Here is a 27,176-nt window from a genome sequence, read left to right as displayed (position 1 = left end):
ACCTCTGAATAATTCATAACAGAGCCTTGCCTACAACCTTCCTGTAATTGAACCTTTAGGCCCAATTATCCTCTATAAGTCAATAAACAATGAGTTTCCTTAGCATTGTCATTAACTTACTTTCCTAGAAACAAATTTCTCAGCACTCAGGAAAACTGATAGCCCCTGGGCTAAAGGAGAGGGGAGTCACTGTCAAGAATACTGTATTAACAGCAATAAGTAGTTGTATTTTGAGGAGAAACCTAGGAAACCTCAAGAGGCATCTTACTGACAGGGTTGGCCCCTGAAGGACTCAACGTTGAAACCTGGACGTTTGGAAAGGTACCTCAAGGGAAAATGGAAGAAGACCACCAGTTTTCTGATGATAAGCAATCCCAGGGAACAAAGTAACTATTCCACTCTGTTCCAGAGTGATAGGGACCCAAGGTTGTCACAAGCCCCAACCTCATATGCCAGGGACTCAGTGATTTGGGGGCTTTCCTCTAGTTTACTGCTCCAGTAGGTAAAAGCCACTGGAGTCATTAACCAAAGCATTATGCTAGGTAAGACTCAAGGTAAACCCTTGAAAGAGAAAATTGGGTTATAGGACATAATTAGGTTAAAAAAATTAGAGGAGGAAAAGCAGACAGAATATAAACCTGGAACTCTTTTTATCAGTTTTGACTTTGAAGCAATGCTGCTAATCTCTGACATGGGAAGGACAGAGTCAATCCAAAGGGTCTATATGGGGAAGATACTTTTTATATAAAGATTTGGTTAATAATGGTTAATAACTGTAGTTAATATATTTATAATCAAGTACAATTTAAACTATATTATTATAAAAAATATTTTATCGGCATAGAAACAAGTAGCAAATCATTTCAGAGTTAGAAAAAACATCTTTTTTCTTTTTTCTTTATATAGCTATTATGTGATCTATTTTGATCTTGAAATTTTCTATCAACAACTATATAAGACACAGTGGTGGGGAGCTATAAATGAAATAGTGAACACTTTAAGAGTGAAAAGACTTCCGCTGACAGATGCTCAATTACATGAACAATTTAAAAAAAAGTTTGGCTTCAAAAAAGCTATAAAATGCAAGGTATTTAAGTAACTACCACATAATTTTTTTTCTTTTTTTACTTACTTAATAAATTAATTAATTTTTTATTGGTTATCAAAACATTACAAAGTTCATGACATATCATCTTTCATACATTTGATTCAAACTACCACATAATTTTATAAGAAGTTATCAATAAATATGTATCTCAAATTTCTTAGGAATAAATAATAGGCTAAATAAAATTCCTCAATACAAAATAAAAATTCCATATTTTAGTAGCTGTACATTTGTGATTTATAAATTTTGAACATAGTATTAAACAACCTATTAATGAACTAGATTGTGATTACTATTTATTGATTGCTTATTTTATATGCCTGTCACTATTCTAAATTTTAAAGAAACTTTTTTAAGTTGCTAGTTTTATTATCATTCCTATTACACAAATGAGAAAGAAATTTGATATGTAGAGGGTTAAGAATCTTTCCCAAATTCACACATTAGTAAATGTCAGGACCTGACTCCATTCTAGAAATGAAACCCAAGGAACAAACCTAACAGTCTGTATTAAATTTCTCATGTCTATTTAACAAACCTTGACACAGTTTCTGGAACTGATCAATGAAGCTCACCAACTTCAGAGGTAGACTGGTATTTGCTTTCCATTTATTCATTTTAATGTCCATAATTTTAAAATTTAATAACCAGTTAGTTTAATTTTAAAATTTTAGTAGTCAGAATGTCTAAAAGAAAAGCATGACATTTTAAAGTCTTCATTTTGAGACATAGAGCAAAGAAAACAAACTATTTCCATAGCTATATATTCCAAGTTTCTGGACATCTAAATTAGATTTTCCTTAAATTAGAAAAAGGAATCCAGCGATCTATTTGCTTTTTGTTTTGTTTTGTTTTGTTTTGTTTTGTACTGGGGTTTGAACCCAGGGGCACTTAACCACTGAGAAATACCCTCAGCCCATTTTATTTTTTATTTTGAGACAAGGTCTCTCTAAATTGCTTAGGGCCTCACTAAATTGCTGAGGCTGGCTATGAACTTGTGATCCTCCTGCCTTAGCCTCCTGAGCTTCTGGGATTACAGGCACATGCCACCATGCCCAGCTCTATTTGCTTCTAAAGTGTTTTCAGAAAAATATTTGTCTTCCCTGTTTTCATTATTTTCATAGGAGGATCCACAACTTACCCTAAAGGGTAAAAAGGAAGGAAAGAAGGAAGGAAGGAAGGAGGGGAAAGGAGGGGAAGAGAGGGGAGGGGATGGAAGGGGAGGGAAGCCAAATATTTATTTTTAAAAGATCCCAGTGTTTCTTTATAGTCTAACAATTTTCAAGCATTACCCAGTGAGAAATTTTCATTTGGATCTTGTGAAAATTCTACTATAATTGAGCAGTATTTATGTGATCCTGTTAATGTATCTTGGTTTTTATTTCCTTAAAGAAAACCTAAGGTATAGTTTTAAAAAACTAATTCTGGCCTTCTTAATAATTTTAGAGTATCCCATTTGGTTTGAAGGCTGCTGTAGAAAGAGGGTTATCTGCTGTTTTCCATACATTTAGCCGAAAAACCTCAAGCTCAACAATCAATGTTTCAGATGAAGCAGGTTATGCCATCTTCCATCATGCTGCTCTGCACAACAGAGTGCCTATTATATGTCAATTGTGCAATGCTAAATTCAACGTCAACCAAAGACGCTTTATTATGTTCAGCCAAGGTACTATAATGTTTTTAAACCTAAAATATTTCTCTTTTTCCTTGTTCAGCATTACCATGTTGATTTTAGAGCAAGGTTAAAATCTGGTATTAGTTTCTCTTGCAGAGTTTGGGGTTTTGTTTAATTTATTGAAGACGGTCCCCTTTTAGTTTTCTATCACTTGTTGGTAGCTTATATAGTACTGTTTGTTGTGTTGTCCCTCATTGGGATATACACTTTATAAAGGGCAAGGATTTGGTCTACTTTGTTGCCATGGTTTCCTAGTGTTCAGAAGAAAGCTTAGCCTTAGATAGTTCTCCTCAGGAAATATTTGTTGAATGAATGGATAGATGGATGGATGGATGCAGGATAGTATTTGATAAGCACTGGCATAATTAATATATACTGATGGACTATAGAAATTGAGAGGAAAAAACAGATAAATATGAATATTAGGTTCCAGTAGAACATTCTTATCCTTTTAATTATTAAATTATATTTAATAATAAAGCATTCTTTTATAATAATATAATAAGACTAGCTTGGTTTAAACCTTAAAATGCCATTTTTTGCTATGTATTTTTATATTCACTGAATAAATTTAAGTAGCTGGAAAAATAATAAAGTTGAAAATAAAAGAGGTGGTTCTCTATAACTGAAAGGGGAAATAATGATAAATTGTCAGAAATGACTGATGCAACAATATTGACAAAAAGAAATGGTGATGTTTATATTGCAATGAAGTCAGTTAATAAGCTATGCTAAATTTTTTCATATGCCAAAATAAAATATTATGCTTTAACAAATTCTTTGCTCTAAGCTGGGCATGGTGGTGTACAATTGCCTCTGAGAGACAGAGGCAGGAAGATCGCGAGTTCAAAGCCTGCCTATTATGGTTTAGATGTGGTATCCCCCAAAAGCTTACATGTGAGACAATGCAAGAAGGTTTTGGAGGAGAAATGGCTGGGCTATAGCTTTAACCTAATCAGTGGATTAATCCCTGATGGGGTTAATTGAGTGGTAACTGGAGGCAGATGTAGTATGGCTGGAGGAAGTGGTTCATTAGAGACATGGATATGGGGTATATACTTTGTGTCTGGAGAGTGGAGTCTCTCTGCTTTCTTATCACCATGCAAGCTGCTTCATTTCTGCCATGATGTTCAGCCTTACCTTAAGCCCCAAGGATGGGACCTGGCTGTCTATGGACTGATACCTCTGAAACTGTAAGCCTTCTAATAAACTTTTCCTCCTTTGCAATTGTCCTGAACAGATCTTTTGGTCACAGCAGCAAAAAAGCTGACTAAAACACAGACTCAGAAACTTAGTGAGACCCTTTCTCAAAAAAAAAATTATATATATATATATATATATATATATATATATATATATATATATATATATAAATAAAAGGAATGGGGATGTGGCTCAGTGATTGAGTGTTCCTGAGTTCAATCCCCAGTACCAAAACAAAACAATACAAAACAACAAATTCTTTATCAGTATGACTCAAATGTCTTATATAGCTCAGTGGTAGAGTGCTTGCCTGGCATGTTCAAGACCCTGGGTTTAATCCTCAGCACTGAAAAAAAATTTTTATATGGTACTCAGGTTAATCAAATTCAAATAAAATATTCCATCTTATTATAGAGTGAACCTTGTTAAAATAAAGCACAGTTCAGTTAAATTTAAATGAAATGGGTAGCCCATTAATTTAAAGATATTATCTTCAAAACTTTTTTTGAATAGGTACTGGGGTTTGAACCCAGGGACATTCTACCACTGGGCCATACCCACAATCCTTTTTATTTTTTATTTTGAGACAAGGTCTTGCTAGGTTGAAGTTGTGGAGGCTGCTATGAAGTTTTGATCCTCCTGCCTGAACATCCCAAGGCACTGGGATTATAGGCACATATCACCATTCCCAGCTCTTTAAGCCTTTTTTACTGTGAAAAGAAACTTTGGCAAATTGAAGTCTTATTCATCCTCTAACTTCTGTATGTTATTTATTTCTATATGTTGAGAATTGAGTAGATATTGAACTATGAAAAATGTATAACTCTATTGACAATATTATTGTTTAAACAACACAAAATTATCCCAACTATGGGTTTTGACAAGCCATTTAAAAAGTAGTTTCCAAATGGTCTGATGTGATGTCAGGTGCAAACAGTGTGCTAGAAGGGCTGGACCAGAAGTCACATTCGGCACTGTTTGATATTATCCTGCCTTTTATATCTAAATATAGTCTTTTTATTTATAGACATCTTTCTGACTAATTTTAGGAAATTGTTATATATGAATAATAATCATGTTTCTATGTGTGTTACCTTTTAAAACAGAGCCATCCAAAATGGACATGAAAAAAGAAAGAAATGGTAAGACATAAGCAAGATAAAGTATTTTTATTTTTTATTTTTATTTTTTTAATTAATTTTTATTGTTGGTTGTTCAAAACATTACATAGTTCTTGATATATCATATTCCAAACTTTGATTCAAGTGGGATATGAACTCCCATTTTTACCCCGTATACAGATTGCAGAATCACATCAGTTGCACAACCATTGATTTACATATTGCCATTCTGGTGTCTGTTGTATTCTGCTGCCTTTCCTATCCTCTACTATCCCCCCTCCCCCCTCCCCTCCCCTCTTCTCTCTCTACCTCCTCTACTGTAATTCATTTCTCCCCCTTATATTTTTCCCCCTTTCCCCTCACTTCCTCTTGTATGTAATTTTGTATACCCCTGAGGGTCTCCTTCCATTTCCATGCAGTTTCCCTTCTCTCTCCCTTTCCCTCCCACCTCTCATCCCTGTTTAATGTTAATCTTCTTCTCATGCTCTTCGTCCCTACTCTGTTCTTAGTTACTCTCCTTATATCAAAGAAGACATTGGGTGACTGTGTATATTAAAACTTTTCTAATAGTATATAATCTGTAAAAGGCTTTGTCCCTTGAGAATGTCACATAATAATGTTTCATATTTATTTTGAAATATAAATTTTTATGTGCATGGTTATTTGTTAATACTCCTCATATATTTTGGGTGCTCTCTCTTTCATCTGTGGAATTTGTTGTCACCTCCATTTATTTTTATAAATTCAAGTCCCTAAGTTGTTTTTACAACTTACAAAAAGCAGTTAATTTAGATACTATGCCATCCAGTGTCAGTAATGATCTACGAGGTATGAGGAATGATCATCTTTTGCTTCCTTTTTAAAAATTTTTTAAATTTTGTGTTTCTGAGGATTGAACCCAAGGCTTCATGCATGCTAGATAAGCACTCTACTGCTGAGCCACATCTCCAACTCTGGAATGATCATTCTTGTATGAGGCAACAGATTTGATATAAATATTGGGTATGGAGAACAACAGAAAACTATGATGTTTCACCTTTCTCTATTGAGAAACTGGACCTCCACACTCTAAGATAATTCAAGGAGAGTGTATTTATAAATAAACCACTTTAAAAGATCTGAACTGACAAGGGAAGGGGATAGTTACTTGAACTGATCACCTTACAGTGGTGGAGGAATACAGCAAACCTGAAATGACCTTAGAGAGGGAACCGGGCCTCATTCTTAGGCCTCCTCTGATTTCCTGCCAGTGCTCCCATTGACAGACCCTGACAAGAAACCAGAGGACAAGGGTTACTAAATCTGCAGGGGCAGAGAGCAGGGTAGTAAAGGGACATTAGTAGACCCAGAAGGGAAAAGGGAAGTGTACCTGGCTCACCTACCCTATAGGAAATTACAGTGAGTAACAACAGCATGCTTCTCTCTTTCATGCTTTTTATTTTCCAAGTATCACTATGTCTACCTTATATAAAATTAATTGTATCTTCTTCACTCAAATTTAGTTACCTCAAAGGACAAGGGTTTGGTCTCTATTGTTTGCCAGAGTTCCCTAGGACCCAGAATAATGCCTAGCCTTAGTAGGTGCTCAGGAAATAATTATTAAATGATTGTATGGTAATTGAGTACAGGTAGCTTTTGATGATCACTGGCGTAGTGTGTACTATGTGTGTACACAGTGTGTACTATGGAAATTCAGAGGAATAGATAAATATGGCTCTTGGTCCCAACTACAAGGTTCACAGCCAGAGAATAGTGTTTTTAGACTATATAAATACCTTGAGAACTTTTCTGATTCTACTGTATCTTAGGACAGCATTTCTAATTCCTCACCATCATCTTCATTGTAGGCTCCATAATTCTCTGTTGTATGTAGGAATCACCCAGGGATCTTGTTAAAATGCTAATTCTGATTCAGAGGGACAAGGGTGGAAACCAACATTTTTGTGGTTCTATTAAGCACACTTTCAGTAGTAAAGGAGGAAATAAGAATTGGATTCTTTCCTTGAGGTTATACAGAAAAAAAAATTTTTTTTGAGAGGAAACAGTATTTGTGGGGAGCCTGACATGTTTCTAGGAGTGGGGGGAAGAACTCTTCAGGTCATTTTTATGTTTCTCCTGCTGAGAGTAGCTAACTGATTTTCATGGATTGAGACCAACCATGATTGAGGCTATTCAGAAATCTCACTTACAAGCTAGTGTAGCAGACTTTTTTTTTTTTTTTTTTTTTTTTTTTTTTGATACTAGGGATTGAACTCAGGAACACTTGAACACTGAGCTGTCACATCCCCAGCACTATCTCCATCCTCACTTTTGCTGAGGTAGGCTTTGAATTTACAATCATCCTGCCTCAGACTCCTGAATCACTGGAGTTACACACATGTACCATCATGCCTGGCATATTAACAGACTTTTGCCATACATTTTCCCCATATTCCTGTCTGACTACCCACATTTCCACCCTCCCTGTGAGGCCTTTTTATTCCATTGAAGAGTGCTAGCTTGACGTGGCTCCAGTTTGGATTTATGGGTAACACATCTCCTCAACACTCAGCAGATTCTCAAAGTTCCAGCTTCAGTCTGACATATGCCAAGTCTTAATCCTGCCTGAACATGTGCTGACACCCCAGTTTTACCTAGTTTTCTCTCTTGAACATAGTCGTAGCTAAATCGCCAGGGTAGTAAAGGGACATTAGTAGACCCAGAGGGGAAAAGGGAAGTGTACCTGGCTCACCTACCCTATAGGAAATTACAGTGAGTAACAATAGTGTGCTTGTTGTTACTCACTGTAATTTCCTATAGGGTAGGTGTGTGCAAGTGACTTCCCTTGGACATGTTCTGGACATATTCTGGAGAGATTCCAAAATCCTTCTAGAGAAGTATGTTAATCAGTTTTATGTTACTGTGACAAAATACCTGAGAAAAACAACATAAAAAGATGATTTATTTTGTCTCATGGTTTCAGAGGTTTTGGTCTACGGTTGGCTGGCTTCATTGCTTTTCATCCTATTGCAAGGTAGGACTTTATGGATGTCAGGAGCATGTGACAGAGAAGGCTGCTCATCTCATGGTGGCCAGGAAGCAAAGAGAAAGAGAGAAAGACAAAGGTCTAGGGTTCCAATATCCCCTTCAAGGGCATGTCCCCAGTAACTACCTTCCTTCCAGTAGTCACCACGTTTTTTTTTTTTTAATTTGTTCTATTTAGTTCTACATGACAGTAGAATGCATTTTGACACATCATACATAAATGGAGTATTGTTAAACTATGACGTAAAGAGAAAACTACTGACTCCAATTTTAAGTCAAATTAAAGCAAACTTGTAATTCTGGCCAGGACTGTCTCTTCTGAAAACTCTGGGCTATAGAACAGTATCCCAGCTCTTTAGGAGCATAGTTTTATAGCACAAAAAGTTGCAAAGGGGGGGTGTCTTGAGAACTTACAGATAACAGGATTTCAACAAGCATAATACAAAGGCAGATAGTAGCTTAATGATCTACATGGCTTAACATTTCAAGGTAGGGAATAAATTTAGATTCCAGCATCAGAATTTATGAGGCACCATTGAGGTTTCAGAAAGGGTTGTTATCTGGTCAGGAAAAGCTAGGCATGGGTGAGTTCAAGGCACAGACAGGAATTCCAAACAAGTTTAGAAATCACAGTAATTTATACTAAAACAGAAATTAACTTTTCATGACTTTGTGACAAGATGGCTCACAATCTTAAGGTGGAATTAGGCTGGGTTCATCAGTATAATTTCTCATTCTTTGCGTTGTACATGATATAGAGTTACACAGGTTATAAAATCATATATGCATATAGATAATGATATTTGATTCATTCCACTATCATTCCTACCTGTATACCTCCTCCTCTACACTCACTCCCCTTGGTGTAATCCAAAGTACCTCTATTCTTCCCTAGCCCCCACCCCCTTATTGTGAATTATCATCTGCATATCAGAGAAAACATTCAGCCTTTGATTCTTTGGAATTGGTTTATTTCACTTATATGATATTCTCCAGTTCCATCCTATTGAAGTATAACATTAGAGAAGCACACCAAGGCAAGCGTATAAATCAGGGTTTATTTAAAAAGAGGTAACATAGACTTCTCCAAGGAGGGAGAAGGGGTCCATAGCTGGTATCTTGGTATCATGAGAAGTGAGGCATTCTGCCCTTTTTTATATGTCCTAGGCTTCCTTTGTTCTGCTGCTCTCTTCCCCTTATCTTTCTCTTTCCTGCATACATGAATAGGCCCAGGAGATGCTTGATGGGATGGCCAAAAGGTGAGAAACAGGTGGCTGAATGGGGAGGGCCCCATAGGATGGAGCAGCCCAGGACATATTAATTAAAACCGTTTACAACTCAATGTAGGGAGGGGCAATTCCTGGGATAGGTTACCTTAGCAACAGGTTGGAGCAGGGGCAGGTTATCTTGATAGGGTGGAAGGCTCTGAAGGCATTTCATTCCCTCAGATGGCAATCTCCAACTTCTCTGACTCACTCAAATTGGCCTCCTTGATCCGACCTGACTTGATTTACCTATTTATACTAACTGCCTGTCTAATTCTGATTTCAATGCCATAATTTCATTCTTTTTTAAGGCTGAGTAATATTCCATTATGTATATGTACCACATTTTCTTTATCCATTCATCTGTTGAAGGGCATCTAGGTTGGTTCATAGTTTTAGCTATTGTGAATTGAGCTGCTATAAACATTGGCGTGGCTGCATCATTGTAGTATGCTGATTTTAAGTCCTTTGGTATAAAACTAGGAGTGGGATAATTGGGTCAAATGGTGGTTCCATTCCAAGTTTTCAGAGGAATCTCCATACTGCTTTCCAGAGTGGTTGCACCAATTTTCAGTCCCATCAGCAATGTCTGAGTGTCCTCTTCACCCCCCACACATCCTGGCCAACATTTCTTGTTACTTGTGTTTTTTTTTTATATTTATTTTTTAGTTTTCGGTGGACAACAAACATCTTTGTTTGTATGTGGTGCTGAGGATCAAACCCGGGCCACACACATGCCAGGCGAGCGCACTACCGCTTGAGCCACATCCCCAGCCCCATTACTTGTTTTTTTGATAATTGCCATTCTGACTGGAATGAGATGGAATCTCAGAGTAGTTTTGATTTGCATTTCTCTAATTGGTAGAGAATTGGTAGAGAACATTTTTTTATATATTTGTTGACAAATCATATTTATTCTTCTATGAAGTGTCTGTTTAGTTCCTATGCCCATTTATTGATTGGGTTATTTTTTTTGTTGTTGTTAAGTTTTTTGAGTTCTTTATATATCCTGTAGATTAACGCTCTGAGGTACATGTAGTAAAGATTTTCTCCCATTCTATAGGCTCTCTATGTTGATTGTTTCCTTCCTTTGCTGTAAAGAAGCTTTTTAGTTTGATTCCATCCTATTTACTGATTCCTGATTTTACTTCTTGTGCTTTAGGAGTTTTGTTAAGTCAGTTCCTAAGCTGACATGATGGAGATTTGGGCTTACTTTTTCTTCTAGTAGGCATAGGGTCTCTGGTCTAAAGTCTAAGTACTTGATCTACTTTGAGTTGAGTTTGGTGCAGGGTGAGATATTTAGGTCTAATTTCATTTTGTTACATATAGATTTCTGGTTTTGCCAGCACTGTTTGTTGAAGAGGCTATCTTTTCTCCCTGTATATTTATGGCACCTTTGTCTAGTATGAGATAACCATATTATGTGGGTTTGTTTCTTATCTTCTGTTCAGTATTATTGGTCTTCATATCTGTTTTGGTGCCAATACCATGCCATTTTTGTTACTATGGCTCTAGAGTATAACTTAAGGTCTGGTATTGTGATGCCTCCTGTTTCACTCTTCTTGCTAAGGATTGCTTTGGCTATTCTGGGCCTCTTATTTTTCTAAATGAGTTTCAGGATTGCTTTTTCTAGTTCTATGAAGAATATCATTGGGATTTTAATATGAATTGCATTAAATCTATATAATGTTTTTGTAGTATGGCCATTTTGACAATGTTAATTCTGCCTGTCCAAGAGTATGGGAGATATTTTCATCTTGTAAGGTCTTCTTCAATTTGTTTCTTTAGTGTTCTGTAGTTTTCATTGTAGAGGTCTTTTCACTCTTTTGTTAGATTGATTCACAAATTTTTTTTTGAGGCTATTGTGTATGGGGTAGAGTTCCTATGCCCCCACCTTTTAAAGGTACCATTATCTCCTAATAGTACCACAGGGTGGCAATCAAATCTCTAACATATGGCCTATGGGGGACAACTAAGATCCAGACTATAACAAGAAGTGAGATTCAATTTAGGCCATCAAGTTGAGGTAGTATAGGTAGGCAAAAAGGAAGGAAGATGGCATTTCAGTTGAATAGAAGAGTAAAAGCAAAGAACTTAGGTTTGAAAATGATTACTGTTTAGCCTGCTATGGACAGAACATTCCAAATTGAAGAAAATTAAGCAATGTCTAACCCCCCACTGCCCCTTCCCTCTACCTCTTCTCTCCCTCCCCCTGCTCCCTCTCTGTCCCCTCTGTCCCTTTCTCCATCTCCCAATCCTCTCCCTCTCTGTGACTTTTAGTAAATTAGTAAAGTTCATTTTTTCCCCCAGTGGTTTTTAGGTTTACAGCAAAATTGAACTGAAGCACAGAGTTCCTAAACATATATACCTTCCAACAAAACACTATTGACATCTTGCCAAATCTGCTAAAATTAAGGACTTGTATTAACACATCATTACACAAAGTCTGTAGATTAAATTAGGGTTTATTCTTGGTGTTTTGCTTTCTATGGGTTTAACAAATGGTTAATGACATGTAGTATCATACAAGATGGTTTCACTGTCTCCAGTATTCTCCCTACTTTCAACCCCTGGTAACCAGTGATCTTTTAAATGCCTCCATGGTTTCCAGAATGATATCTAGTTAAACTCATAAAATATGCAGCCTCTTCAGATTGGCCTCTTTCATGTAGTAATATGCATTTACATTTTTTCCAAGTCTTTTTATGGCTTGATGAATCATTGTTTTCTTATCACTGAATTATATTTCATTGAGTGGATGTACCACAGGTTATTAATCTGTTCACACTTTAGTTGGATTTTGTTTTTTGATCAATTCTGATGATCCCTGTGTTTTAATTGGTATATTTAGTCCATTGAGGTCTAAAATGATGTTGATGTATTGTATTAATATCTACTATACTTATGACTCTTTTCTTTTTATTGCTCTTGTTTTTTGTTCCTGTTTTTCTATCCCACACTTTTTTTTTTTGCCTTTTATGGTTTAATTTAGCATTGTATATGATGTTATTTTCTCTTCTTCCTTTGCATATTGTTTATACTTCTGTTTAAAACCTTTTTCAATGACTTCCCTAGAGTTTTTACAATAAATATAATGCAAGTCTACTTTCGAACAACACTATACTACTTAGGTAGTACAAGTATTTGGATAGCAAAATATTTTAAAATCTTCCTCCTGTCCCTATATCATTGCTGCCATAATTTAATTTGTGCATATGCACAAATAAGCATTTGTCTTTTTCTATATGTAATTGAAATCTTTGTTATTATTATTATTTTGAACACTTATCTATTAGTTCAATTAAGAAAAATTGTTATTCATCTCTTCATTCTCTTAATATCCTTCTTTTTTTTAAAATAAATTCAACTTTATTTATTTATGTATGTATGTATGTATGTATGTATGTGTGCTGAGGATTGAAACCAGGGCCTCACCCATGCTAGGGCAGTGCTCTACAACTGAGCCACAACCCCGGCCCCCTAAAGCCCTTCTTTCTTTCCATTATAGAGCTAAGTTTCTGGCCTATATAATTTTCTTTCTCTCTGAAGAAATTTTCAATGACTTTCAAGTCAGGTCTACTGGCAACAAATTCCTTCAAGCTTTGATTATCTGAGAAAGTCTTTATTCTATTTGTACTTTTGGAGAATAATTTCACCATGTGAAGAATTCTAGTTTCATAGTGTCTTTCTCTGTATTTCACTCCATTCTTCTTGCTTGCATGGTTTCTGGGTAGAAAGTGGGTATAATTTGTATCTCTGATCCTCTGTAAATAAGGTGTTTTTCCTCTGGCTTCTTTCAGGAATATTTTTAAAATCTCTTTTCTTTAGTTGGAAAATTACATACTAAGATGTATTGTTTTGTTTGTTTGTTTGTTCACTTGTATTTATTCTGGTTGGTCTTTCCTGAGCTTCCTGGATCTATGGTTTGATATGTGACATTAATTGGGGAATATTATGTCATTATTGTTTCAAATATTTCTTGGGTTCCTTTCCTTTCTTGTTTTTTTCAGTCTTTGCTTTTTAGTTTGAGGGGTTTCTATTGCTATATCTTCAAGCTCAGAAATTCTTTCCTCAGCTATATCCCGTCTACTAATAAGCAAAGCAATCTTCATTTCTATTACAGTGGTTTTGATCTCTAGTATTTCTTCTTGTTTTTTCCCTTAGGATTTTCCTTGTCTGCACACCTGTTCTTGAGTACTATATACTTTATCTATTAATACACTTAGCACATTAATCATAGCTGTTTTAAATTCCCTATTTGATATTCCCAACATTCCTGCTATGTTTGGTTCTGATGTTTACTCTTGTCTTTATAAAATGTTTTGTGATTTTTAGTATGTCCTGTAAATTTATCTTTATAACTGAACATGATGTACTTGGTCAAAGTAACTGGTAAGTAAGCCTTTAGTAATGTAATAATAAGGTATGAATGGAGGTAAAGTGTTCTATAGTCTTATATTACATTTCAGTCTGTTAGTGATTGTATGCATCTGGACTGTAAATTTCACCAGTGCTCCTTGGTCCACTCCTTCTATCCCTTAAGTGGAACAGGATGTCTAAAGGAGGATGGAGTTGGGCATTTTCCCCTTCCCTTAGGTGAGTCAGTCTCTGAGAAAATTCCAGCATGATAAAATAATTTTTCCTGAAGGTAGACCTTGTTAAGAACAGAATGCTCTGGAGTATTTCAAAATGGGATATTTTCTCTCTTCCTGCCAGAAGCATGAAGAGATTTTTCTCTAACACTATATCCACTGTGAGGGTCTGAACGAGCTCCTGGAGATAAAACACATAAAAGCATGGGGTTCCCCCCATAATTGGTCCATCTAGTTGTTTTTTTTTTTGTGGGGGGTGCCAGAGATTGAACTTAGGGGCACTCGACCACTGAGCCACATCCCCAGCCCTATTTTGTATTTTATTTAGAGACAGGGTCTCACTGAATTGCTTACTTCCTTACTTTTGCTGAAGCTGGCTGTGAACTTGAAATTCTCCTGCCTCATCCTCCTGAGCTACTGGGATTAAAGGTGTATGCCATCACAGCCAGCTCCTATAGTTTTTAACTCTTACATTTGTTCATGCTGAGTCTCTACCAATTTGTCAATTATAGTTAAGGTTTTCCTCTCCCATTACTGGTTTCCACTGAAGTTTTTGTTTGTGAGTTTCTGCTCCAGTAAGTTGTGATTCTCTGTATCTACCTGTCTGACTCTCTAATTTGGGGGGCATCAGTTTACCCTGTGACCTCACTTCTCTGATGAATCAAAGAGGGGATATTGATTTTTTTCACTGTGTTTGGATTTTTTACTTGTTAGGATGCAGCAGATTTATTTATTTATCTATTTTTGCAGGACAGGGAGAGTGGTGGTTTGACCTAGCTAGGTTTTCGTGCATGCCAGGCAAGTGTTCCACCACTGAGCCACATCCCCAGTCCTTTTTATTTCATTTTATTTTCAGACAGGAGCTCATTAAGTTCCCTATGCTAGCCTTAAATTTGTAATCCTCATGCCTCAACCTCCAGAGTTGCTGGGATTACAGGCATGCAGCACTGTGTGTTCTGGAGTGATGGTTTCTAAGCTCCTCACATGCCAAAACAGAAACTGGAAGATTAAGCAATAATTTGAAATATGGCGCTTCACTGTTGAAATACCATTTAAGCTCAAGAATGAATGGGAGTTAACTAGAGTCTGATAAGAGAGGAGTTGTTTGGTAGAAGGAAGATGTCAGGGAGCAGAAATATCCCAGCATGACCAGATAATGCATCATCCAAGTCAGGGAGTCTTGAAAACAAAAGGGGCAACTCCTAATGATTATGGTAGTAGAATAGGACAGACCAGACCTTTCCTGGGCAATATGGGATGTATGATCACCCTACATTTGGGGAGCTATAAGAAAGCCAGAATGAAGAAAGTGAAGTGTGTTTGGGTGTTTGAGAGTTGTAGCTGGTTGTTACTTGTAATCAGATGGCCTTGAGAAGCTTCTTAAAAGTTTTAAGCAAGGAGATGAAAATACCAAGCTTACAATTTGAAAATATGGATAGGGTAAGTGAAATAACAAGGTGAACACATTAGTTAAGAGGCGAATATGGCTTTGATCAGGATGGTGGTAGCATTGGAGATAGGATTTTGAGATACATAGTCTTAGTGATGAACTGATTATAGAGATGAAATGAGAGGGGGGTGTTAAGAAGCATTGTAGGTTTTTTTTTTCCTAGAACTGATTAGACCATTTTTTTTTTTTTTTTTTTTGCAGAGTCAGGGGGTTACTGAGGATTGAACTCAGGGGCAATCAACCACTGATACCACATTGCCAGCCCTATTTTGTATTTTTATTTAAAGATACGGTCTCCCCGAGTTGCTTAGCGCCTTGCTTTTGCTGAGGCTGGCTTTGAACTTGCAATCCTCCTGTCTCAGCCTCCTGAGCTGCTGGGATTACAGGTGTGTGCCACTGTGCCTCCTGGCTCAATTAGATAATTTTATGCCAAGGTAACCAGCACCCCAGTAGAGCAGGTTCCTGCTAGGAGGTGTAAGTTGCCTGGGAAAATAAAAAGCCTGGAATAATCAGTAAGAAATAAAGACAAAGCCAGAGATTAGATTTAGAAAGCGGGGCATCTGATGGTTCTTCCAGCTCTGATAGGAACTGGAGCTGAACAATTGAAAAAGACCCCAATTCCTTATTTAAGGGGAAGTACATCAAAGTCTGGGATATGGTTTCAGTGTGGAAGGGGTCTTGTTTCAGTATAGCAGGGATCTTGTAGTAAACAGGTTGTTTGGTGCTTGGCAGGTTTTGTCCATTTCTGGGCTTCTGTGTTTGATCTTAAGATTTTGAGTTAAGGCAGAGTTCCAGCATGATCTGGGCTTTCTCAAACCAGGGAATTCCACTCAGGAGTTCCCAGAAAAGCAGCTTCCCTGCCTTATGTTGGCTCAAACAAACCCATAACTCATATATTGTTTCCAATAGACCGTGATATCGTTCACGGATTTAGGGAGGAATGAAAGAGGACCAGGTTTAGAGAGAAGGACAGGATATGATATGTGGAGATGCTTTAGTGAGATATTGTTGTTGAAGATCTGGAGCTCAGAGAAGAAATAAGACATATCCTGGAAGGCATGAATTTGCAGATGGTAAATAAAACCATTGAGAATAGAAAAGGGTCTAATATGGAGCCTTAAGGTTCATTTAGATACTGGGACAAAGGGAAGGTCCCAAAGGAAAAATGCAAAGAAGTAGCAGGTGAGGGAAGAAAAATAGAGACTATGATATCATCAATGCAAAGGGAAGAAACTATTTTAAATAGGAAGAAGTGGTAAACAGTATAAAATAAAATACTGTTGATAGATAAATGAGAATTGACATGCAGTTATGGTTTGGCTCTGGAATGTCCCCCAATGACTCATGTATCGAAGGCTTGGTCCTCAATGCAGCTGACCTCAGGTAAGGCTTTTGGGAAGTGATTGGTTGGATCATGAGGGCTGTGACATCATCAGTGTTCATTGATGGCTGAATACTACTGGAAGGTGGTAGAAATTGTAGGTAGTAGGACATGGTCGGAGGAAGTAGGCCACTGGGAATATGTATGCCCTGGAATTTATTTCTTGTCCTTGATTCTTTCCTGACCCCTGCTCCCGCCCCCTCTTCCTGGCTGCTATAGGCTGAGAAAAAACCTTCTTCTATTTGCCCCTTTACCATGATGTTCTGCCTCACCTCAGTCCCAAAGCAAGGAGCCCACTGACCATGAACTTCTGAAACTGAGCCAAAATAAATCTATTGTCCTAAGTGATTTTCCTCAGAATGAAAAGCTAATACAAATGCCCACTAGATTTAGTGACAGAGAGGCCTTTTGTAAATATATTTTTTCCAATTTCAAAGGATCTTATTTCTTACTACAAAGCATTTGAATAAAATTAAAAAATAAAAAATAAAAAGAAATAGCTAATTTTACAATTATTTTAAAATTTCAAATATTTAATATTTTCAATGTTATTTATTTTTCTTCATTTATAAAGAAATGTGATATTTTAATGGTCAGATATCCTGAGTTAAATAAATTTATCCTCACAGTAATTATTTTGGAGATTTTTATATTAATATAATCCTAAATTCTGTGGTTGGCTACCAAAAAGGCATGCTTTATAGGAGTGCTAATTCTTTAACGACTGACATAATTGTTCACCCATTGTAGGCCCAACACCTCTGCACCTGGCTGCACAGGCTTGCTCATTAGAAACAACTGTCTGTCTACTCTGTTTCAAAGCTGATTACACACTTTCTGAAAAAAGAGGATGGATGCCGATTCACTTTGCTGCTTTCTATGACAACATCTGCATCATCATTGTCCTTTATAGGAAGGATCCTACTTTGCTAGAAGCTGAGGCTACAGCTGAGTAAGTTTTAAGCATTCATAAGAATATAAATTTCTGCTTTTTTCATACACTGACACTATAAGACATGATTGATATGGGTGATTTGAAACATAGGCAAAGCTAACTCTGAAGTCCTTTCTGATCTGATCACTGTCTTTTTCTCCTACCACTTATCTTTAGAATTTAAAAAGATAAGATCTTCTATCAACTTACGTATGCTTTCTGGAAGAATAAGGATTGAGCCCTAGGGAGATTTTCCTACCTTGTCCTAATAATATGGTTCCACAAATTCACTGATCGGGTTAATTACTTAGTGCCCTGGAAGAAGCCTGAGACTAGGCATTAGAACACTGTTCTAAATTGGACCTTATGCGACCATGAGGTAGCCCTTGACTCCTCATGAAAAGGGCAGGGGGATATCTAGTAGTAATATGGAAGACAAATACAGTGAAAAAAAAGAATACTTTGAAATAATAAAACATCCCAATCTTTTGTTTCACAATTTAGTTGGGAATCAATGTTTGGGATGGAGGCATAACTTCTTCTGAAGGTACATTCTTGTCTAGGAATCTAAAAAATAAGTTAGTATTTTGAATCTCTGAACCTTTTTTAAAGTATATTTCATTCATGTTTTTCTATGTCTTCCTAGGTCTAGCCAGTCCATTATTATTCAGTGGCCTCAGGCTAGCATACTTATTTGACAGTTATAAGGGCACTGGCTTCCTCTTGTTGCTCCTTCACCTATGGCTTCCATGGTACACAATGACAATTCCACTTCCATTATTGCCTACATTTTAGCCAAGAGAAGAGAGAAAGAGGAAAAGTATTGGCACATTCCTTTCTCTTTAGGGAGTGGCCCATGTAACTTCCATTAATGTTTTGTTGACCAAACATGCTCATATGGTCATACCTATCTATAAAGGAGGTTGGGATGTAATATTGGGCTGGACAGCCATGTGTACAATCAAAAGATCTTTACTATCTAAAAAGCATTGGTGGATTTTTCATAAAAGCTGTTACTTTCTGCTACAATGAGAAAGTTGGGATTTGAAAACTGGAAATGAAGTATGAAGAAATGGCATAACTACTAACTGAGCTTTAGGTTCATCCATCATTTGTGAAATGTGCTAAAAATACTTGACTTCCTTTTCCCTTCACTCAAGAATTTTTGAAAGGAGGAGAAAGGATAGTTTATTATAAGATCTTTGTGCATCATAAACTTTTAAATAAACTCTAAGACTTGATATATATATATATGTTGGGAAGGAGGACAGGGGCCAATACTAAGGACAATTAGTGGAGGCAAACTGTTTGCATATGGAATATACAGGATGAGAATTCATAAGGAAGAGAAAGAAGGTGTTGGTGTAAATCAGAGTGCCTCCAACAGCACTTGGAATAGCTTAACAAAAATTAAATATGACACTATAAGTGTGCTTAAATATTATTCTAATGTATTCCTTGACTTTTAGGAATCAGTGTACTCCATTGCTACTTGCTGCTACTTCAGGAGCACTGGAAACTATTCAATATCTGTTTTCTCTTGGTGCTAACTGGAGAAAAACAGATATTAAAGGAAATAATATAATTCATTTATCAGTGCTAACCTTTCACACAGAAGTACTCAAATATATAATAGAATTAAATATTCCTGAACTTCCAGTTTGGAGAACTTTAGTAGGTGAGTATAGAATATATAATTTCTTTGTAAATAAGTGTTCTAGTTATTTGGCTTAATTATTGATATTTACACAGAAATGGGTCAAATAAAATGATACATATATCTTATATGTTTAAAATAATGAAATAAAACAAATTAAAATCAGAAATAAAAATGCAAATGATAAAGATCTATACTTTTGTATGCTAAAGTAGTTTTATTTCTAAGTTAAAGATCTGTATCCCCAAAAGACTATATTTTACACAATTATTTTTATTTTACAAAGTTCTCAGAAACCAAACCACTCCATCAAAAAGGTGAATTTTTTTAAAAAATGGAGGAAAATAAAATTTAAGTGGAAAAGGCTGCTTCTAAGTTTTTCCTTAATGTCTAATTTAGAGACAAATTCAGCACACTTTTCATATTTTGGTAAATAATTTATGAAAACTTATGTTTGGAGAAATTTCCCAAATTTGTAGTCCATCTAGACAGAAATATTATAACAGAAAGTGTTACTAGACCAATGCAATGTATACATATAATTTTACTCCTTCTCAAGACCCCAATAAAATTATATGAAGATTAAATAATAACACCACCACTGGTAGCACAAAAGCATTCAAGGAAAAATAAGAAAAGATACAGCAGTAGTAAAATGTTAAGATGATGGAAACATGTGCAAGTCTTAGGACTTAGCTGGCTAGAGAAAATCATTGCAAGCCAATGATGGAAAAGCAGAGAACCTCTAGAACCTACACCAGTTCCTCAAAAGACTTAAGAAACAGCAGTGCTAGTCAGAAGTGCTCTCTTTATAGCCTAACCAGGAAAGACCCAAAGATACTGAGGCTAGATTCTCCATGAGGAACAGAAGGGGAAAGGACCTGGGAAACTGAGAGTCTGGCCCAAGAGAGAAGCAAAGTTTACTTCTTGGGTGACAGTAAAGGCTGAATGGAACTGTGCACCCCGCCCTAGAGGGAAAAAGCAGGAGGAATTTGTCCATAGGTAGCAAAAATTCTAAGAAAATGAAATAAGGAAATTATTACCTACACTGAGAGATAATAAAAGTGAGATATGAAACACAATTATGCTATACTATAACACTCTTCTATGAATAGCATTTATATAGGCATCTTAATGAAGTGCTGAATATTGATTTCATTAAAAGCTATAAATATGATCAAAGGGAAGAAAGAGGAAATGGCAGTGCAGTGTTGAAAGAGCTTGTTTCCCTTTTTTTTCATAAAACATTTGGTAAATAATATCTAAAATTGATATAGCAAAATGTTGCAGTGTGTGGAAATAAGTAGAAATATGGAGATGTGTAAAGAGCAGAAGGTATTAGGAGGAAATCAAAGTGGTTATATTTGGAGAGATGAACTCCCCCCCCCCCCAGGAAAAAAAAACACAAAGAAGGTAAGGTCACAAAAAATATTTTGTTACAGGCCTTTTAGTAACATTTACCTATAAATCATGAATATGAAATAAAAACACATTAAAGCAAAAATAAAATAATTGGACAGTAAAGCCTGATTTTTTCCCCCAATACTTTATAAATATTTAGTGGGACAAATAAATTTAAGATTTTCAACCCTATTTCCCTGGTTTCAGAAGTCTGAATATCTGGTTTCAAAACTGGCTTAGTACCAATTTTAGAATTTGCTTGGTTATAGGAAATATTCCAAGTATATCAACCCCAAGAGATGCTGGAAAAGTTTTCAGTGTTTATTTATATGCATATATATCATTATATATCATTCTTTTATTATTTATTTATTTATTTATTTATTTGTGGTGCTGGGGATTGAACCTAGGGCCTTATGCATGTGAGGCAAGCACTTTACCAACTGAGCTATATCCCCATCCCTCTCATTCTTTTGAGAGGGAGGACTATCTTGTTATTTTTAATAGACTAAACCATTGCAAATACCTACCTTAATAGCAGGAAGTTTGGCTCCTAACAAAAACAGGAGTATTTTTTTAATGACAAAAAAAAAATACCCCAAAATATCATGGCCACTGCTTCCTACAACCATTGTTTAGAAGTCTTGATAATGAAGAAACAGAACAGTAAACATGAACATCTGGCTTGTTGCTTTGCTTTGAGTTCTGCAACAGCTCTTCCACCTTATACTAACCTTTTCCCCTATGGGTAAAAGAGAATTAGTTTATTAGAAGTCTCCAGGATTAGTCCTTGGAGTGGAAGCTGAATTTCAAAACAGTTCCATGAGTAAACTAACCAAAGTTGTACCATCATGGATTTGGTAATAGAATGGGTAGATAAAGAGATAAAGAAAGGATATGTCTGTAGATATTTCTCATACCTTATTTTGTTAGATTTCTGTTGATGTAACAAATACTTGAGATAATCAATTTAGGAAGAGGACAGTTTTTCTGGCTCACAGTTTTAGAGGTCCATGATTGGCTGGCCCCATTGTTTTTAGGCCTATGCAGGAAAGTAAATACATCATGGCAAGAGCTATGGCAGAGGAAGCCCATTAACCTTACAGTGGAGTGTGGAAAAAAAGAGGAAGAAAAAGGGACATTCAAAGGCACACCCTCAAAGATCTAAAACCTTGTACTGGGCCCCACCTCTTCAAGGTTATACCACTTCCTAATAGCAAGCAATGAGCTGGGCTCTAAGCCTTTAACACATGGACCTTTGGGAGACATTTCAGATACCAACTTTTTAGCACCTCACAGAGAGAGGGCTATGCCCAGAGGAGAAATTAATGCATGCAGTTGTTGGTCACCACGTTGATCTTAACCCTTGGGTTAGCTTTGCTTATATGGAAACAGAACGCATCATTTCACTATCTCTTATGTGAATTACAGCTTGTGTTTTTTTTGTTGAATACTTACCAGAAATGTTGCAGTGTGAAAGTTTTAAACGAAGGATGATGGCCGTCATGTCCTTAGAAGTAATTTGCTTAGCAAACGATTGCTACTGGAAATGTATTTTGGATGCAGGTAATGCAAAATCAATTAGCCATATTTTTATTATGTTATTTTAAGTAGAGCTCTATTATATTTAGGTCAACCACTTTTTTAAAAATATATTTGAGGGGGTGGATCTGGCAACGAACTCAGGATCTTGTATATGTAAAGCATACCTTCTACTTTGAGCTGTACCCCTAGCCCTAATATATTTTTAAATTGTAAAAGAATCTTTTTAATTGACTATAAGATTTTCCCAAAATCCAATACTTTATTTTATTTTATTTTTCATGTGGAAGTTGCACAGGATTCAAAACTATATAAATTTTAAAGAAATTCTATTTCTCTTAAAGTTCACAAACTTAAAAACTAATAATAAATTACTTATCATACTACTCTTATATTTAGAGTTTATCCCAATTCTGTTGCAGAATTTACTTTTAAAATTATAATAGCAGAGCAAGTGTTAGGCTGGATTTGTAACTATCTGTGCATTTAGAATTAAAATTAATTTCTTAGCCTTTCTAGCCTGGTTCCCTCATTAATACAATGGTTTAATGTCCTAGTTCTTTTGAGAACAATACTGTCCAATATAACTTCCTGAAATGATGAAAAAAGCCCTATCTGTCCTGTTGGATATGGTAGGCATTACCCTAATGTGGATTATTGAACACAGATAAAATGCTCTGTAAGCATTGTTGGATCAATTAATTAAAATTATTTAATTATAGACAGTCACCCAAGAGCATGTAAAAAAAAGTTCTTTGTCCAAAAAAAGTTAACCATAGACTTAAGTAATAAAGGATGTTTCATTTCAGGTAGCTAAACATATAAATAAAGCCCTAATTATACCATATTTTCCAGTTCTTTGTGTATGTTCTATAAGGTGCTATCTTTTTATTTCATATTGAACTGATATAACAAGCATCCAACTGAAGCCAGATTCTTTATTTTCACCATGCCAAATAATTTCCAATAATGAGGCTAATGTTGAATTTTACTAGATTCTGCACTTTTTGTTTTTTGCTAATTGGTATAAGATAAGGATAAAATATAATAGTATCTTTAAATAATTGCACAAATACTCACACAAAATTGATGCAATAACCAAAGCTGAACTCTACTATGTGATAGCTCAAAAATTTATCAATGATTGTAAGCCAAAGTACAGTGTTTTATAGACAAATGTTTTAAAATGTATGATTCTGTGCTATGAATAATGAGAGTTTCCTATACTAGGGATAAGAAAGAAAAGTATATTCATGTAATTTAAAATTATTGTTTTATATCTTATAGAATTATTTGCTAATGATTTATATTGCAGTGCCCATAAACATCATTTAAATCTTGTCAAGATAAATTAACTTCAAATAATTTGTGCTTTTTTGTTTTGGTCTTTTCTTTTCAGGCACCATTCCTGCCTTAACCAACCTATTAAAAATTCCCAAAATAAAATTACAATGCAAAACTGTTGGGTTATTGAGTAATATTTCAACTCATCTAAGTGTAGTGAATGCTTTGGTAGAAGCAGGAGGCATCCCAGCTTTGATTAACCTTCTGCTTTCTGATGAACCTGAACTACACTCTCGCTGTGCTGTCATTCTGTATGATATCGCTCAATCTGCAGACAAGAATGCCATTGCCAAAAATGTAAGCTCTTTTCACAGAACATCATTGTATATGTGTGTGTGTGTGTGTGTGTGTGTGTGTGTGTGTGTGTGTGTTGTGTTTGTTGCTGGGGATTGAACCAGGGCCTCATGCATGCCATACAAATATTCTACCACTGAGCTGTATATCCCCTGGTCTCATAGAACATTCTTGTCTCATAGTAATTCCTTCATATAGATGCTAGAACAAACATGAATTGGTGTGAGTATATTATGTATACAACCAGAGATATGAAAAATTGAGTTCTATATATGTAATAAGAGTTGTAATGCATTCTGTTGTTATATATAAATAAAAAAAGAAAGAAAGAAAAAAAGAAGCTAGAACGAGAAAGAGACCCAAGTTGATGGAGGAATGAGAGGGAACTTGGGGAAAAATATTTCACTAAGAAGTTGGCATTTGAGTATAGACCTAAATTAGGGGTGTTTTTTCATATGTTCATATATACTGATTGTTTCTTGCTGTTTATAAGAAGATATTAGAAGAAACACTACCATTCTAGCTATTTCTATCTGGCTGAGAAATGGAGTCTAATTGTGTACCAGAAAGAATGAATTAGAAGAAAATTATTTTTTTGGTGAACTCCAAGCAATCTTTTTCATGGTGTATTTCTTCAAATTCTGCTTTATTATGTCTGACAATATTATTTTATTAAGATCTTTTGATAGGTATTTATTTATAAGTGTAGTTCCTTTATATAATTTTCTTTGGTTTTATATAATTGCTTCTTCATTATGGATTGAGTCTTTTGCATTATAAAATGTACATTTTTCTCAAGCTTAATACTTTTACCTTAAATTCTACCTGTGTAAAATTATGTTTGTGTTCTATTTTCTTTGTGCTCATATTTAATCTGCTTTTGCTCATGCTTTTATTTTTAATTTTTTGGAATCATTTTAGCTACAAGTGTTTGTTACCAACCATTTGTCAATATATTAGAAATAATAGAGACATCCAGGCCTACCTCCAGGTTAGTCAGTCTTATTCACTTAGATCTCACAATGTTTCACTGATAATTTGACAGAATTAGAATAAATTTGTCTCTTCTATGCAGTATACATAGGTCGTGCTTTGTTATTAACTTTTTATTGAGTTAGTCACTTACATGTATTGATGTGTATGTTTTATTTTAGTTCTGTCATAATATTGTATTATTCTATTTTTTCATTTGTTCTTTAAATTTTCTACTATTTTGTGCTATTCTCCCTTACCCCTTTTTCTTTATTCTTATGTGAAGTTCAGGACTTACACATCAAAATTAGTTACTCCTTATTTCTTGGTATATCTTTTTAACATATACATTTGCATTCTTTCATTTTGGAAATGTTTCTATGAACTCATATCTTTAACTTTTTGTGGTATTATTTTAGTACATTCATAAAAAATATTTATTGATACTATTCCAGATGCTAGGGTTATAGAAGTGAATAAAACAGATACAATCACAGCTTCTATATAGTTTTTATCCTAGTTGATGGTTACAAGACAACAAACAAACCAAATAAGCCAAATATATAGTATGGTAAGAAGGAAAATAAAGTAAGGAAAAGCGGGGAGAAGAAGTCTGGTGAAAAACAGACATTTTCCAGTATTGGTCAGGGATTGGTTTCAGGACCTGTGCAGATACCAAAATCCCCAGATGTTCAAGTTCCTTATATAAAATGGCATAGTATTTGTATATAACTAATGCACATCCTACTGCATACTTTAAATCATTTCTAGTTTGCTTAAACTGCCTTATACAATGTAAATGCTATGGAAATAGTTGCCATGCTGTATTGTGTAGGGGATAATGACAAGAAAAAAATTGGCGCCTATTCAGAACAGCAGATACGTCTTTTTCCCATTTTTAAAAATTCATAATCAGTTGAATCCACAGATGTGGAACCTGGGGATATGAAGATCTGTTGAAGAAGTTAACATTTGAATATAGTCCTGAAGTAAATGAGGAAGTGTTTCTATATGTTTTTCTATTGATAAGTGCATGCTAGGCAGAGGAAATAAGAGTAATGAAGTAAATAAATAAATGAAGTAAGATTGTGCCTGGCATGTTTGAGGAATAGCAAAAAAACCAAGGTAATCAAGGGAAGAAAAGAGGGAGACATTTGGCTGAATAATGGTTGGCCATATCACATAGGGTCATGTAGGCAATTGTTAAAGACACCTTGGCTTTTAGTCTGAGTATGTCAGGAAGCCACTGAATGGTTTTGCTCTGGGAGGTTTCAAGAAGAGATTTAAATAACTCTACCTACTATGTTAAAATAGGGAAGCAAGGATAAATGAAGGAAAATGACTTGAGAAACTTTTTCAGTAATTCAGGTAAAGTATAGTGTATTGATCAAGGGTGATGATAATGGAAGTGGCAAGAAGCGGTTATATTCCATATTATATTTTTAAATTTGAGTCACAACGAATTTGTGAAAAATTGAACCATTTGGAGGAACTAACAAAAAAAGAATAGTCAATTGGGTAGCAGAAAACCTGAAAAATTTGTTGTCTTATGAGACAACAAGGAAAACGTTTTAAGGAGGAGAGAATGATTGACAGTGTCAAAGGTTGTTGTAGAGGATTCAAAATAGCAGATTAGAGGAAGGCTGCATCCCAAATTGCTCCTTGGCTTTGGATTCAAGTAGCAGGAGTAACTGCTTCTCCATGAGGTAGGTGAATGAGGGATTTCACTAAAACTCAGTATTGGACAGCTGGAGTATCTTTAGAGACTCAGAATTTTGGATACATTAAACAAAGAAGGAAGAGTACATTGGAGCCAAGCCAGTTGCAGCAGTGGCAGTGGTAATAGTGCTGGTTCACCATAAAAGGAGGGAGAACACAGAAAGAAACACAACAGACAGGTTTGGTATAGAAAAACACGAAATCATAAAAGCAGCCTGAACTTAGCTGATCCAGAGTCTGTACTTTGCACTAGTGCTTAAAAAGTGCTGTTTTTCAGAAGGCCACCAGGAAGGTGAAAGCCATCTTGCGGCAGCCATGCTGCAGCTGCTGCAGAGCTGGGAAATCACAGCAAACCCTGCAACACCATCCCAGCATGGGGCTGTCATGCAGCCTAGGGTATACCTAGAAGAATGTGAGTGAAACAAGCACAGAGATTTTACCCAGGGAGATTCAAGTTGGAAGCACAGGGGGAACACAAACTTGCTTCTTCTTTG

The 27,176-nt window shown here is 35.6% G+C and overlaps 1 protein-coding gene across 1 annotated transcript in view; it reads left to right on the top strand.

The window, feature by feature from the left end:
• The window catches only part of Ankar (ankyrin and armadillo repeat containing), a 71,655-nt gene that overhangs the window by 15,119 nt on the left and 29,360 nt on the right, over positions 1–27,176 (top strand). The window contains exons 5-10 of the mRNA XM_076866644.2: positions 907–1,087; positions 2,555–2,774; positions 17,570–17,771; positions 19,223–19,431; positions 22,273–22,377; positions 23,753–23,994. Of these exons, the coding sequence (XP_076722759.2) occupies positions 907–1,087; positions 2,555–2,774; positions 17,570–17,771; positions 19,223–19,431; positions 22,273–22,377; positions 23,753–23,994 (1,159 nt within the window). The remainder of the gene's footprint in view (positions 1–906; positions 1,088–2,554; positions 2,775–17,569; positions 17,772–19,222; positions 19,432–22,272; positions 22,378–23,752; positions 23,995–27,176) is intronic.

Source organism: Callospermophilus lateralis, chromosome 9 (assembly GCF_048772815.1).
Source record: "Callospermophilus lateralis isolate mCalLat2 chromosome 9, mCalLat2.hap1, whole genome shotgun sequence".
NCBI classification, from domain to species: domain Eukaryota; kingdom Metazoa; phylum Chordata; class Mammalia; order Rodentia; family Sciuridae; genus Callospermophilus; species Callospermophilus lateralis.
This window is presented reverse-complemented; position numbering and strand designations above follow the sequence as displayed.